This window comes from Homarus americanus, unplaced genomic scaffold, assembly GCF_018991925.1.
Source record: "Homarus americanus isolate GMGI-L3 unplaced genomic scaffold, GMGI_Hamer_2.0 scaffold367, whole genome shotgun sequence".
NCBI classification, from domain to species: Eukaryota; Metazoa; Arthropoda; class Malacostraca; order Decapoda; family Nephropidae; genus Homarus; species Homarus americanus.
In genome coordinates this window covers 4,498,341-4,514,817 of record NW_024743709.1, presented here as the reverse complement: position 1 = coordinate 4,514,817, position 16,477 = coordinate 4,498,341, and the positions used below count along the sequence as shown (strand labels likewise).

General features: G+C 36.7%; 2 protein-coding genes across 9 annotated transcripts in view; one reads left to right on the top strand and one right to left on the bottom strand.

Moving 5' to 3' along the window:
• Positions 1-649: 649 nt before the first annotated feature.
• Positions 650-9,867, bottom strand: LOC121877369 (40S ribosomal protein S14). Of its 3 annotated transcripts, none has more exons than XM_042383100.1 (4): positions 9,765-9,867; positions 4,765-5,008; positions 2,976-3,128; positions 650-745 (listed from the first exon to the last, which is right to left on the bottom strand). In XM_042383100.1, the coding sequence occupies exons 2-4, from the start codon at positions 4,999-5,001 to the stop codon at positions 680-682; spliced, it is 456 nt and encodes a 151-aa protein (XP_042239034.1). In that variant the 5' UTR covers positions 5,002-5,008; positions 9,765-9,867; the 3' UTR covers positions 650-679. The 3 variants fall into 3 exon arrangements, with proteins under 3 accessions (XP_042239034.1, XP_042239035.1, XP_042239037.1); XM_042383101.1 differs by having other exon boundaries at positions 9,742-9,791; XM_042383103.1 differs by lacking the exon at positions 9,765-9,867 and adding an exon at positions 9,558-9,604.
• A 359-nt stretch (positions 9,868-10,226) lies between these two features.
• Positions 10,227-16,477, top strand: part of LOC121877367 (zinc finger SWIM domain-containing protein 8 homolog) — a 59,971-nt gene continuing 53,720 nt past the window's right edge. For 5 of the 6 annotated variants that reach the window (XM_042383099.1, XM_042383098.1, XM_042383096.1 and 2 more), the window contains exon 1: positions 10,227-10,265. The gene's annotated coding sequence lies outside the window, so the exon portion shown is untranslated. The remainder of the gene's footprint in view (positions 10,266-16,477) is intronic. The other variant, XM_042383095.1, reaches the window with a different exon arrangement.

The window sequence follows — 16,477 nt, the reverse complement described above, 5'->3', positions numbered from 1 at the left end:
ACGACATGTAGGTATGTAAACAATATGGTCATCGACCTAACATACCACAACCGAAGATAGACATGGCATTTAGTATCTTATTACATGCCTCTCCGATAACATAATTCAAATGATTTACTGGTAATACATTAAACATTCAAAGTATTTAATGCATGAAACATATCACCGTATTAGTGGTTATTGACCTTAAGTTTACCACAGGTAGTTTGGGGAATTGTCATATACCAGATATGAGCTTAAAACCCATGAAATTTAGACTGAAATTTGGGCCTCATCTCATCCGAAGGTCGCCCAATCTGCCATAATATACGGTACTAAATACTGTAATTTATTTTTCTTAAATGAACACGGACTAGCAATATACACGGTAATTGGGTAACAGTCATAAAAATGCACGATTTGCAGGGTCAGGGTGTACAGGTACTTTGGTTTTGCATATCTACTGTGTAAAGGAGAACCATACATTCACATAAAATAATTACAGGTTCACCATATCAAAATAACATCCAAACAACTTTACCATCTGAAGAGAACTTAATTAGACATCTTGAAAGTATTTACATGTGGTTAAGTCTAATTGCATATGAGAAAATATTTTAGCATTAAGTTAGTTAGTATGTACTAATTAGGTAGGTTAAGAAAATAATTATAAACGATGAAATTTATTACAGCCCTCAAATTACAGACGCCTGCCACGACGACCTCCCTTCCTACGGGTGCTGTCAGAGGGCACTGGAGTGACATCCTGAAAGAAAAAAATATAATATTTAAAAAATAGCAAACATTACAAAAATAAAATGCACGGCTGTGTATGTGTGGGAAGTGAACATGCGTGGAGGCGATGGGCTGTAACTGTCTCCAACTTGCCAGCCCAACCGCCTCGTTTATAGTTACATGTAATGAAACAATAAGTTGTGGAAAAAGCATTACAGGTTAACACCTGTACCAAGGACCTCAGCACATATGGTGCTGAAGGCAATTAGTGTATATATATATATATATATATATATATATATATATATATATATATATATATATATATATATATATATATATATATATATATATATATATATATATATATATATATATATATATATATAGAAATACAGTGATCCCTCGGTTAACGAATTACCTTCCATAAAATCCTTCACTTCGGTTAACGAGCAAACCCTCGTTTCCCAACATGTTTTTGCCTGTATCTGGCTGCCCACCAGCTGTAGTATTAGTCCACCAATACAGTAATCGGTTTTAGGGCTTAAATTCCTTACCATTTTAGTAAATATCAAGAAGGTTGTACAATTCAATAATTTTAAAATTTTTACATTAAATTTTTTAGTCATTTTAACAATTATTGAACATAATTGAAGAACAGAAAACTATTTTTTTGCGTGCCAAACAGCCACTCAACACACCAAGCTTGGAGTCGGTTTGTTTACCAGTTCAGAGGAAGGAAGATCTCGTTTGAGACTTCAACATAAATGCTTTTATTCTGTTGCCAGTCAAATTATTGGTCATTTTGAAATATATTTTACATATTGATAATATGCAGTGCAGTTTTGATTTAAAGAAAATAATCTTGAATTATGCCAAGTGAACTAAAATTTTATGGGTGAAATGGCAGCATGGGGTGACTTTTCTTCCACCCCCACTGCCTTCTCCTCCACCTCCATTCTAATTCCCATCATCATCATCAACCAGGAGCCTTCTACATGCACACCTCAAAGTAAGTGTACTTTACTGCATTTATTTTTACTTTTATGTAATTTTCGGTGAGCTGGAACCAATTGCCCAAAAACCCATTGAAACAATGGTTTCGGTTAACGAGCAACCTTCTGGAACGAATTGTGCTCGTTAACCGAGGGACCACTGTATGTGTGTGTGTGTATATATATTTGCCAACTGAAGCTCAGTGTGGGCCAGCTTGTTGAAATCTTGCTCATGACTCAGCTCCTAGTGACTATTCAGAACTATATCCAAAATGTAACTGTTATATAATGTCCGTACTGACTTATCGCAAATTCAATTTATTAGATGCCGATTTTTTTTTACTATACAGTGACCCCTCGGTTAACGAACTCAATCCGTTCCAGAAGGTCGTTCGTTAACCGAAACCATTGTTTCAATGGGTTTTTGGGTAATTGGTTCCAGCTCATCGAAAATTTCCTAAATTCAACAAAAATGGTGGAAAAGTTCACTTACTTTGAGGTGTGTATGTAGAAGGCCCCTGGATGATGATGATGATGGGATTTAGAATGGGGGTGGAGGAGAAGGAAGAAGAGAAGGCATTGGGGTGGAAGAGAAGTCACGCCATGGTGCCATTTCACCCATAAAATTTTAGCTCTCTTGGTGTAATTCAAGATTATTTTCTTTAAATCAACACTGCACTGCATTATATATTGTCAATATGTAAAATATATTTCAAAATGACCAATAATTTGCTTGGAAACAGAAAAAAAAGCATTTAGTTGAAGAGGGTCTCAAGCAAGATGTTACCTCCAGTGAAAACAGAGAGAGACTAACCCGTTTGCTGTATTAAGAGGTTGGATGCCGCGCATTAAACTAGTCACTTTACCTTCAATTATGTTCAATAATTGTTAAAATGACTAAAAAATTGAATATTAAACTTTTAAAATTATTGAATAGTATAAACTTCTTGATATTTACTAAAATAGTGAGGAATTTAAGCCCTAGAACCGATTAATGTATTGGCGGACTGATACTAAAGCTGGTTGCCCGGTCAGTGCAAGCGAAAACATGTTGAGGTCGGTTCGTAAGAAATTCGTTAACCGAATTTTTGTTCGTTAACCGAATTGAAGATCCTTATGGAAGGCAGTTCGTTAACCGAAATTTCGTTAACCAAGGCGTTCGTTAAACGAGGGGTCACTGTACATGCATTAAAACTGTTGTATGATTATTGACAAACTCTTTCTTCCCACCATTACAAAATTTTCTATCAATGACAACAAACTTACTTCAATACGTCCAATCTTCATGCCAGCACGGGCCAGAGCTCGCAGTGCAGACTGGCCACCAGGTCCTGGAGTCTTTGTTTTGTTACCACCTGTGGCACGAATCTTGATGTGCAAGCAATTGATGCCTAAGGTCTTACATTTTTCTGCAACATCCTGTAAATAATACGGTTCCATGAGATTCAATTTCTTAATGTTTCACATCCCAGTAAGTTGAGATAAATGGCATTTGACAGCTATGAATGCAAAGAACAGTCAGATTGACAGTAGCAACCCCCTCCCCATCAACAATGCAATACCCAATTTTTTTCTAACTCCAAGGGACACAACTGAGTGATACGATCAACCATCAAAAATTTTAGTGGGGCAATAGTACATATGCTAATGAAAACACAGAAAAAAAACCCACCCCAATTCATGGTTGTAACAAAGGAATTACTGAACTTGTGTATACAAAAAGCATAAGATCCTCATCAATGACCAAATAAGAAAAAAAATCAACAACTTGATATCTAAATCAATAAGTAATTATACACAAAGAAAGCTACACAATTTCAATGCTCTATACTGTATACTTTTGCAAAATCCTACTTACAAACATGGGAAGACTAAAATTTACTGAAAAGTGCAAATCCATTATGTTCCCTGTACTGTATAGGCATACAGACATAATTCCTATATTCCCCGAAATATAAATAATAAGGAGGCTCTGGATTCGGATACCTTCACTTACCCAACTTGTATAGTTAAATACCCATTTACAGTTGGGTGAACTAAGAGTGCTCCAGGAAGTCTGGACTCCAAAGCACAGCAGATGGTGGAGGCCAGACAAGGGAACGACTACTCTCCCTCAGCCCAAGCCAACAACCAAGGAGATCCCAAGTGAGAAGAAACCCCGAGGAAGAATTGTCTGTACCCGATGCAGCACTAACCTCATCCCATGGTCTCCACTTGCAAACACTGCAGGATTCCCCTGTTGGCTGAAAGGGGTGGCCCATGCCTACCCTTGCCCCCACCATCAAACTGCACCTACATTCAAACAGCTCTCCCACACCCACTCACTCATTGAATCTGCAATGTCCCTACAGCAGCCCAACTTTTAAGCAACAATAATTAGGGAAAAATAATTAAATAAATCTAAATGAGGTATTGCAAAAGACTGTTTATTCGAAAGTTGGGACCTGAGCTGTCTTTTGAAAAGATGGTAATACGGAGTAAAAGTGTTACCATTACGAATTTCTGGGTGTACTGTAGATGTCTTAGGCCAGTACTGTACAGTATTGGCCCAAATCTGAGTTCTGCGCAGAAAATTTTAAGGTGAAAGATGGGACTTATACACCAGTACATTACTGTATATGGCAATTTCCTTTATCATCCTCTCCTACACAATTTTCAAAATACTGTACAGGAGAGCACTGCAAGGGCTGTATTAGATGCAATTGCATGAGATCAATGTTGCTAAATGTTGGTAGTGCTGCAGGATGTGTTAGAGTCTTCCAGAATCAAAGTGGCACTTGGGAGAAGTGAGCGACTTTTATTTTTGCCATATCAATTTTGTTTTGTTGATTAGATGTTATAATTTTTTTAACTTTTCCAATTAACAATCTTCGACTGTATGTCTTTCAGGGGTCACTTCTCTTAACCCTTTATTTCCCATTACACACACAACCCTTGCCAACTACAGGATAATTTAATAACATTAGCCTCAGGTTGGTGAGGGATTACTCTAAGACTACTACAGTACTACTACTGCTTCAATATTGGGAAAACTGGGAAAACTCTTGATAAATACCTGAGCTGCCAACATAGCAGCATATGGAGATGACTCATCACGATCTGCCTTTACTTTCTGCCCTCCAGTGATACGGACAATGGTCTCACGTCCAGACAGATCTGTCACATGTACGAATGTGTCATTGTAGCTGGCATAGATGTGGCAAACAGCAAACACTTTCTCACCATCAAGTACTTGTGGGCCAAGTTGGACCTGCACCTCCTCTTTTTGAACTTTTCCCTTACGGGGTGCCATGGTTTATCTGCAAAACAATTTGATGAATTAGAAAATATCAGTGTACTAAGTACAGGGGGTAGTTATAAAGTTACAAATTAGTTCAACATAAACAGGTTTCCAGAAATTGAGAACTAATATTTCTTTCTATCAAAGCAGTCAAAAGACTACCAAAAAATCTGATAAAAGTAAAAACAGCTATGTAAATTATTTTACCTTCAAGAGGTACACTATACACATACGAAATTGCAGATGCTTTTTAAGAAAGACCTTATTGTACTAGAGAAATGTGACCTAAAGATTATAAATCTGGAAATGGACCGAATCAGCACATAAAAATCCCAGACAAACTATACAGCAATTAAACAATAGATGATGATAAAGATAATTATGGAAATTAAGAACCTTGAGTATTGTCATAGATTAAGAAAAGTGAGATGCATTATCTTGAGAAATGTATAATATCTCAAAAAAGCATCTGTCTACACTCTGTGAAAAATTATTTATGAGACCATGGATGACAGATATTGTGACATGCATTTACTTTGGTACATTATATAATTTAACATAAGTTATGTTATGTGTATTTTTTTGGCATAATTAATATGATATTTGGTCACCAAATGTAATTGGACCAGTACAGTATGTCAAGAGCCAGTCATACCAACCCTCACAGAACACTACGAGTAGCATGTAGCAATTCGTAAAAAATTGGACCCATTCTGGCAGACAACGTTTTTCAGATACTGTACAGCAAGGGACAATATGATCAAGGTGTATGAAGAGAAGTCAGGGTTAAATAAAGGTGACATAACTAAGATAATTTACAAAAAAATTTCAAACATCTATTTCATTCATCTACCTGATTTCTGACACAACTAGTGTGTCATTTTTAAGTGCACAACCAAACCCTACCTAACCAACCTAATTTAAAAGTAATCAGTTTAGGTTTAGTTGGTTCATGCCACAATTAATAATGACTTATTAACAGCCACTATTTTAAAACACTATTTTTCATTTGCACAAACCTCACCTCTGTCTCTTGCGATGACTGAGAAGTGAAAGATTGTCGAGAAACTTAATGTAATCTTATGTCAAGCGAGACTTGACAAGCGTAATTTCTCAGCCACTGCGATAAACAAGGCAATGAGATTCATCCATACTATTATCCTCAGTGGTTATATATATATATATATATAATACTGTATTGTAATACACCTGTAATAAAAAGCCATTTCTATAAAATATACTTTTCATATCCATTATATACTGCACTAGATCATTTAACAAGATTACAAGTACAAACAATCAAACAATGATGTAATATGATTAATATGTTTTAATTATATAAAGTTTTCTTTCTATTGCGGTTCTAAGTGGTTTGTGTGGGAACACCGTAGAAGAAAAATGTCTTAGAATTAACTAAGCTATTTATTGCAGACAAAATTCTTGAAATTCAGTTGGTGCCAACAAATGCAATATCTTTTCCAGTAGTGTTGATTTTCAACTTGCTGTACAGTATATCAGTTATGGGTAAAATGCGAGAAATGTCAGTAGAAATTTGTCTCATTTTCGTCTGGAATTATACCAGCAATTACAAAAGTAAATAAATAACCCTGCAATTTCTTACCAGCACTTAGAATTTTCTTAGTTTTCTGATTTTCAACCCACAATAGCTCAGTTATGGGTAAAATGCACTGAAAGTGTCACAGAATTACTGGTATATAGTTTTGTTTTTGTCTGAAATTATCATTGGTGATACTGGAGCAGACGGCTGTCACCAGAAGTAGTTGTTCGACATCGTAAATTTTTCCACAGACGTTCTTTGGATGACAGCATGTAATAACAATACGCCAACTTTTTATTTTAATTTTAAGTAATTTTTTTTCTATCTACGCTCATAAATCGCCTGTAGTGTGCAGGGTATGAAGGATGAGGGAAATTGCGGGGTAAAATAGTGAAAACTGATCACGACATTAAAAATATGTCTAAGTACCTTGCATGCGAAGAAATTAATTACTTACGATAAACATTACAAAGCGCAATCTGCCACTCTCGGCGTGTCATCTGCTTTGTTTACAGCAGAACTGCTTGGTTCATGCGTACTTTCACATCCACAAAAACGTAAAATTACACCATGCTGCTTCAAGAAAGTTGCTTTCATTGGTACCAGATATCAAAATAAGTATTGTACTTCGCTTAATATGGCGGGAGTCCAGGGGGCTTGGAAGTTAGGTAGGTTTCTTTGGCTGGTTAAGTCAGGTTCTATTAGGGTAAGAACACAAAGAAAGCAGGTTAGCCACAGGTTACCCACTTGCTGGTAAGATTTCCAGCACCAGCAGAGAATCAGGTTTATCTGCGAGTTATAATCCAGCTGTCGTATAGTAAAGATGTCTAGCACGTCGTCTGACGAAGTTTTTCATTTGCTCGATAGTGCTTATGCAAAAATCAAGAGGAAAAGAACTGGAATACAGTAGAAAAAATTGCGGTGAATATCACCATTTTTTTAGTGAGCTAAAAAGGGACTCGAGGTTTTTTCAATGAGAATGACTTGGGTAACTTTTGACTACACAGCCTATCAAAACCTCTACTTCCACCATGACAAAATTATCAATAAAACACCTCGCACAACTAACACCGCCACAACACCATATCCACCCACGCAGGCAAGTGAGAAAATGTTTTGTTCATTCCGGTAAACTTATCAGCTCGGGCAACCAATGCCGACAGGCTTCAACTGTGTGACCACGCTTGATAGCATGGTCACATTCATGATGCTTGTCAGTGCCGGCATCCTGCTTTCATTGTGTTCTTACCCCCACATTTTCACTCTACTTCAAAGCCCTACCCCAGGGGTGTCATGCAGCCCAACACACTCTTGCATGTGGCCCGCAGCCCATTTGCTGCTCCAGCCTTACCTTGAGGAGCTAAAACTAAATACTGTAGTGAGTGTATCCCTCAGCTGAATAAAATAGCAATCACCGAAACTTGGATGAATCTGGCGAGCAAAAACTTTTATCAGAGTACCACATAGAAGGGTACAACCTATTTCACAAGGACAGGGAAGGTACGAAGGGGGGAGGGGTCTTCGAGGTAGTAGATAATGACGAAAATTACAATGTTATTTACTTAGACTTAGCAAAGCGTTTGACAGAGTGCCGCATCAGAGGCTTCTGAGAAAAGTTAAGGCTCATGGTATCGAGGGGAAAGTTTTGAATTGGGTAAAATCATGGCTCACCGATAGAACACAGTGGGTCAGCGTAGATGGTGTTAAATCTGAGTGGGGTTGTGTAACCAGTGGGGTTCCCCAGGGGTCAGTACTGGGCCCACTCTTGTTCATAATCTACATAAACGATCTAGATACTGGGATCAGCAGTGACATGAGCAAGTTTGCGGATGACACCAAAATAGGGCGGCAGATTAATTCAGGGCAGGATGCAAATGCACTACAGGAGGATTTAAATAAACTGCAGTAATGGTCAGAAAAATGGCAAATGAAATTCAACACCAGCAAGTGCAGCGTCAATGTATACAGCCTTAACATCACCCTAGAGAAGTCGACTTGTGAAAGAGACTTAGGGGTACTTGTAAGCCCAGACCTATGGCCTCGAAAACAGTGCATTAAAGTTCAAAATAAGGCAAACAGAGTATTAGGTTTTATATCTAGAAGTGTAAGTAATAAGAGTGCAGAGGTCTTATTGCAACTATATCTTGCGCTAGTCAGGCCGCACCTCGACTATGCGGTTCAGTTCTGGTGCCCTTATTATAGAAAGGATATCAATTCACTAGAGTCGGTGCAGCGAAGAATGACAAAAATGATTCCGGGACTTAAAAACCTTCCATATCAAGATAGGTTAAATAAACTAAACTTGCATTCCCTAGAAAGACGAAGAGCGCGGGGAGATATTTCAGTGGGTGAAAGGAATCAATAAAGGAGATATAGATAAAGTTCTTATAATATCCGAGCAGGATAGGACTCGTAGCAACGGATTTAAGTTGGACAAGTTTAGGTTTAGGAGGGAGATAGGGAGGAACTGGTTCACAAATAGGGTGGTGGACGAGTGGAACAAGCTTAGCAATTTTGTAGTAAGTGCTGGAAAGCTGGAAAGTTTAAAAGGAGGCTAGATAGATTCATGGATGTTTGAGTGGTAGTAACTCTCGACAGGAGCTGCCATGCACAGGCCAACTGGCCTATTGCAGACTCCTTATTTTCTTATGTTCTTCGTATGTTCTTATGTTAATGCACTGGAGCAATGAGGCTACGGAGAAGAACTACTAACCATTTCCTGTTATTATGCTTAGCTCATCACACTTGTTACAGGCCTATGTATTAAAGCATTTACTTAAAATACGAGAAACAAATCATTAACTGGAACACAAGACTCAAGAACACCGTTAACAAAAATTTAATGAGACTGCCGTTATACGCATTCACTTAGGTTCAGCATGTAGATAAACTTAACATATGTACAAGCCAAACAAGTCGATATAACCGAAGACTGGTCAAGAAAGTCACTGGAGCCTTGTTGTTAATATGACTGTGAGCAACAACAGTATAACCCGCGGGTAATACTCACAAGGCTGTCTTGTGTTCACTCACGTCACCACATTTCACACGAGAACCTGCTCATCGAAAATATTTCTTGTGTTCATCAACTGCTATTAGGAGAATTATTAAATGTCATACTTAAGTTTGATAATAAAGCAATTCAACTCCGGCAACAGATGAGAAAAATGACAAACGATCACTCTAATATTTACCGATGAATTTCTACGATACTCACACTGAACCACAACCACTGAAGGACTCGGGGAAGGAAAGAACGCTGGAACTGTTTAGACGAGCGGTAACTCAACCAGAGATCAAACAATATTGTAAAATCATTTTAGCGACAATTTATTTGTAAGTTGTCATTTCTGATGATTCAATTTATTTTTTTCGAAATACAGAATTAAATGTTTATTTATTCGCTTAAAATTAAATGAAAATTTCAATTTAAATTCTGCATAATATGCAACTTTTCTGTAACGGCACCTGTTAGGAGGTAAAATTTAAGGATTAGCGACCTTTGTTATTACATATTTCATTATCAACATTGTCAATAAATCTCCTGAATAAAACCACCATTAAAAATTACTATTGGTTATTCCTTCTTCCATTTATTCATTAAACTGAGTAATATTCCTCAGTTCGCGAGTTGACTATCGATAGGGGACAAAATAATACTGGAACGAGAAGATTTGTTTGTTATCGAGAGAAGAAAGGGACAAAACAAAAGCGTTTGGTGATTTCTCCTTCTTTGTTTTTGATTTGGAATGAACCATAGTGTCTAAGTGATTAGTGTGTGTTCTTTTTACCGTTATTGGCAACAGCAGTGATACAAAAGAATGATTTTTAGTTGTGAAAATCGCTTAAAGAGGCCTGAGAGTAGGTCTTTTGTCTCGAGGATCAGCTGTCTGGTGACCGAGGACTGTGACCCTGTAGCTGGCACATTCCCCTTCCCTGTCGTGTTGTTTAACCTACCTGGGTTCTCTACGGTACCTTTAGGCGACAAGTAGCCCAATTGTAGATGATAATATTTAATTATGAATATATTTTGAACACACACGAGAGCGGTATGTATATTAAGGCCTGGAAGCTGAGTATTTGAGTCTAAGGTGAACTGAAACTCTTAAATATTCACGTCATGGGAATGGTAAAAAGGTTCAGATTTATTTCCTTATAATGTGATTATATCAAGAGGAAAACTAATTTGTGATGAAAAAGTGGCATATGCTATTTTAATTTAATATGTTTTAAGAATTGAAGATGAAGAAAGGTGTTAGTTTGTTATGAAGAACTGGATGTATCCCAGGTTTTGGGGCAACACTTCTTCATGGAACCTGCTCACTGTATTAAGCACAATTGGTAAATTTGAAGTGAATGGGTTAAGCCCTTAATATTGTGAATTTTAGCATGGCATTATCAAGAATTATTGATTTTAGTGTTTTCATTCATAAGCAGACAATGAGTTAATGATATCTACATCACAATCTTAAAAAAACAACCTTGTGTGCGGTGAGAAGAAATGGAAATGTGAGGTTAAATAAGAAAATAACTAAACCTTAGAATTTACTACTGTACCCTAAAATGGATTTTCTGATAAAATTTCATTTATTACCACCAACCAAATTGCGGTAATCTTATCTTTGCTATCAATAGTTTAGACAATCCTAACACATTTATCTTCTATGACGTTTCCTTCACAAACAACCTAACTTCCTATCTGGGGGCTCTGCCCCCCAGGACCCCCCAGCATATTATAGGTCGTTTATGAGGGAAATGTCATAGAAGAAAATAAAAGTGTTTTTGTCTGAACTATTTATTGCACAAATAAAATTCTTGAGGCTTGGCTGGTGGCAACAAATGCAATACTGTACTGTAATACCTGTATACTGAATTTCTTATATGTTATGGAATGTTTTCCGTTTTTTTAGCTGAAGGTACCTATATATTGGACTGGTTACAACTCAGCCACTGTAGTAATTATATCACTGCCCTGACCACTACATGGGTGCAGCAAAAATAGACAAACTTTTGCTGAACTGTGTCTGATATTAGTAACATTCTATTTTTAATTTTTATTTTATTTTTATTGTTTTTTACTTTACTTAATGCTGTTAGTAATGGTTTGTGTTCTTTTGAAATTTTCACCAAATTATTTCCTTCAGTGCATACAGTGTAAGACCAGTAGCTATCAGTAGAAAGAAAAATTTACAAAGTTTACCTAAGTGAAAAGTAAGGCATGGTTGGCACATGGTTATGCACACTTTGATAATAAAAAAATCATTGAATAATGTCTATACAGTATTTAGCAGGAACAAATCCTTCAGTAGCTGTTCCAGTGCTCATTGGTTTATTATGGCTGAATTCATTGTTCAGATTTTGTTCTTGTATTGCTGAAACACCAAAACACACAAGAGACAATGACCTACTTGCTGCTGCTTAAGTGAGATTAGTCTTTTGTTTTCACCACTGGAATGACATTACAAATATGAAAGTAAAGAAGCCATTTTGTAGGGTATGAAAATAAGCTTAAGCATTACTGTATATAATATTTAATGGATAAGAAAGCAGGAGTAGAAATTCCCCTTTTTTTTCAGGTAGCCAGCCAGACTAATAGAACCGAATAGTTACTAGCCCTTCCCAAAGTTTATTAGCCCTTCCAAAATTTTACGAGACATTAAAAAAAAATTAAAATTTCAATAGTTGACATACAGTATACCGGGTAGGCCTACATAGAAAGTTGTTTACTTTGACTATTTATTTAACTTAATAGCAAAAGGTAAATTATATTCAAATTGCAAACACTGGCATGTACAACATATTATTATAATACAGATAATCTGTTTTCTTGTTTACTTTGTATCATTAGCTGAAATTTATAAAAAAAAATTATCCTCTTAAAACACTACTGTACTGTTTGTATATGTAACTGCAAGTAACTGAGGGCTTTCTTCTTCACTGTATTTGGTCAATAGGTTTCTGTATATGCTCCTCGTCCAATTCTTCGATATCGTCCAGCACTTCCTCTGTGCTGCAGCCATCTGTGTAGTACCCATCAACACGACGGGCCCCAGTTGTTAAAAATATGTTGATGGCTTGCTCTGGATTGAAGTTGCTAACACATTCTGACTGCAACTGGACCACTTGGAGATCTGTCAAGTGGTCATCGGTGAGGCGACTGCACCAGTCTGTCTTGATGAACTTGACCTGACTGAAGCCACATTCAGCATCAGCAGAACTGATTGGAATGGACAGCAGAAGGTCAACTAAATGGAAAAGGGAACCACTCTTTTTCTGTATGATTCATATATTTGCTACCAGGACAGTTTTGAAACAGGTGATATCTTACTCATTTTGTAGAGATAGCATTTGAGTACAGTCCATTCATCCTCCATCTTGGTTGGATCCACTTCTGCCTCTATGTTTTCTCAAGAGACTAAGCCAGCTCTCCCACAGCGGTGTCTACAAAACCTTCATTCCCTGTGTATTCTGCAGGCCACAGCTTGAAATCCAGAATTCATGAATTTTGCAGAACTGTACTGGCCATGTCAATAAATCTTTTCTTTAAACTTGTAATAAGAGATGTCAGCATATCATGCCTTGCAGCCATGAAGGCACTATTTCTATCACCCAGCTTCTCTCCTTGGAATATCGTAGTGTCACCTTCCAAAATCTTCCTGGGCTTGTTAAATATTTATTGAGTAAGTCAACCGAGGCCTGAATTTCATTCGTGATAGCAGAAATATTTGTTTGTCTGTGTTGAAACTGCTCTGAAAGGCGCCCAAGGCAACGCAAGATATCCAGGAGGAGGTGGATGTACTTGATTATATCAGCACTGGTTAGAAGCATTGGATAGTTCTTAGCTTTGCTAGATGAGTCCTGCTGCATGTGAAGTCCAATAGCCTTGTAACTCTTTTGTAAATTTTGTAAAGCTTGCAGCATATGAGGGAGCCAGCTTGTACCACCCACAAGTGTTGGAACCAAAAATGGTAGCTGACATATTTCACGAGCCCGCTTCAACATGCTTCTGTTGAGAGAACTATTTTCATAGATTTTGTATATTCCTAGCAACAGTAGGTCAACCTTCTTGGCAAGTGGTACATCCTTCACTGCATCCTTGTAAGCCAGTTCAAGTTTATTTGCAGTGCAGTGAATACCTCCCAACTCTGGCCGCTCTAAATCACTTCTCAATCGAGCTACCAAGCCATTTTTGCAACTTGTCATAACACTGGCCCCATCTGTACCACTACCAACATGTTTCTTCCTTCAAGTGTCACCATAATATGAATGTAATATACTGTTGATTGCTCATATTGACGCTGCTGTTCTAACTTTTCTTCGTTGTTTTTTGTTTGGTTGGTATTGGATTAACATTCTTCCACATATCAAACAATTCCCTTTGGACATCACGTCAGTACTGTATGGAGGTTTTAATTACACTGAGATCGCTGACTCCCTGGGAGCAATAGGGCCCAACCAAGGTGGGCGCAATGTCCAAGTACGCGGGTTCACGCTTACAACACACGTTTGCTTCTGCAATGCTTTTTATAAACTGGGCACTAAGCACTTCCTTATGGTAAAGCAGACTGTCAAAAATATAAAAAAATTTCAAAACTACTGGATAGCTCCTAGACACTGTAAATCTGACATGCTAGTTTCCTGCCGGGCGATTAAAAAACAGTAAATTTCTAAGATCTGCTCGCCCTTATGATATTTTGGTCGCCTCGGGCATGTGTGAATTTCTACCCCTGAGAAAGTAATGTCTATATCTTTCACAAACATTCAAACAGTATAGTTACTGTACAGTATATACTTTACAGTATGTAATTGATTAATTTTTAGCATTCATGGCAACTACTGTACAGTACTACTTTTCAAAGTCAGCCTTTGATGTATATAATGAATTGAAGTAACTAAATAAAAAATAATTACGTTAAGTCTTACTGGTGAGCTAGAAGAATCATATCTGATTTTGATCATTGTTCAACTATAAAATGATAAATAAACCACATAAGAATAACTTGTAACTGTTATCACTGGTACTTTTATAGGGTCACCTGAGAAATTACCCCCTCCCTCGTCAGCTTATTTCATCTTAAAATAAACCATCCTAATGCTAACCTAACCTAATCCTCCAAGATAGCATTTAGATGGTTATTCTTTAGGTGAAATAAGTTAAGGAGCAACTATTGGCGATCCCTATAAAATTTATTTTGGAACTTCTGGTTACACGCCTGATTGGTGCACCTTACTGTATTGTAATAATTATTTAGTAAAGAAATGAAGGTATTGTACCAGTAACTACCTGGTACAGTATACATATACACATATACAGTACTGTATAGTACATGCTGTATATTCATTGATTAATGACTACTGTACTACTATATTGAAATTCAACAAGAAAAATCATACACTAAAAACTGGCACAATACCATACCAGTATATGTCATAGATCAAATAGTATAGCTATTGCTGTATAACAGTACAATAACTATATTATTGTGACTGATTCACTTTATTGTCAATGTTTTGATGATTGATTTAGTAAACGTAATGTGATTTACTCAAGTGATGATTGATTAAGTTGTACGACACCTAAACAGTCTGCTTTACTAGTATGTATCTTATAAGAGTGGGGCTGACCTAACTAAATATTACTTTGGGAATACATAAGCTATCTACACTGTTATGTAACTGAGGGGTTAGTGGAGTGGAATATATAATGAGAAATATAGTCCAGTACTCGTAGTCCTCAGTATGGAGTACAGTGGCCTCCTGTTTCAGGAGATGGTGGTTCAATTCTTGGACATTCCCAGTTTACCTCGCTGTAAATGGGTACTGTAGCTACCTAAGTTTACAACTTGGAGAAGTGAATGTATTTGAGTGCCATACCGGCCATGCTGCCTCCTTGTATACCGAAGGCTTAGTATACAGTCTGCTGTATCCACATTATTCCTAACAGGCAGTCAAGCCTATGGGACCCATTTTGGCTTTATTCTGTCCTCAATGCTTTTGTAAACTTAGTGCTTTTTCACACCATTAAATGTGTATAATTGTTTGGTTTTAGTTTTGAAATATAATCAGTCCATGCTCTTTATATCACCTAAAGCACAAACAATTTCCATCAAAAGTCTTTACTGTACTGTATTCAATTAATAGAAATAAAAAATAAATACCCAATATATTAATAAATAAAAAAGTACCTCTCAAATATGTTGAAATTTTAAAGGAAACACTGTTGGATGAGCCTAAATAATGTGTTAAATTTTTATATAAATCCATCCATAAATTTAAAAGAAAATGGGTTCCAGCAGGACAGTAACCTTATGAACTTTATATGGATTACCTGAAGATTAGCCCCAGCCTCAATACAGTATTAGGGTAGTTAATTTCAGATGCAATAAACTGGCAGGCATATGCTCAGGTGGTTAGAATATCAATTATGTGATCAACACCTTTGGATATTAAATACTTTTATGGAAGACTGTAACCCAGTAAAGTAAGTCCTCGAATCTTTGATAAGTTTAAAGCATTCACATCACAACTGTAATGTATCTTATGTAATTTTATGGTACAAAATGGAAATGTGAGTACTGTACAGTACTTATTATAGGATAGTTCTGAGTTACCTGTCCCTTTTGTTGCTATTGTCGTAACATGTTTTAGTTCTAATTTCTTTATGTTATTGCTTACTGTATTTAATATTTAATTGCCTCTGTGGTATAGTATTTACTCGAATCATAATACAGCTCATGAAGTTGATCGGTAATGAATGAAAAATTATGAAACCATTAAAATTTTTGCTTCATGACACTCAGATGAGTACAGTAACCCAAAATAGCTTTTGTGCTGTTTCAAGTGTACACCATACAGTTTACTGCTCAGTATTTCTTAACCTTGTTCTGAGTTTATTCTTAGGGGATTTTTTAGTCTGTTACAATGTTGCAC

Coding starts and splice junctions, on each gene's coding strand:
- LOC121877369 (XM_042383100.1), bottom strand. CDS start 5,001: ATGGCACCCCGTAAGGGAAAAGTTCAAAAAGAGGAGGTGCAGGTCCAA. Junction 3,129..4,764: donor CTGCTATGTTGGCAGCTCAG/GTATTTATCAAG, acceptor TATTATTTACAG/GATGTTGCAGAAAAATGTAA. Junction 746..2,975: donor TGAAGATTGGACGTATTGAA/GTAAGTTTGTTG, acceptor TTTTTCTTTCAG/GATGTCACTCCAGTGCCCTC.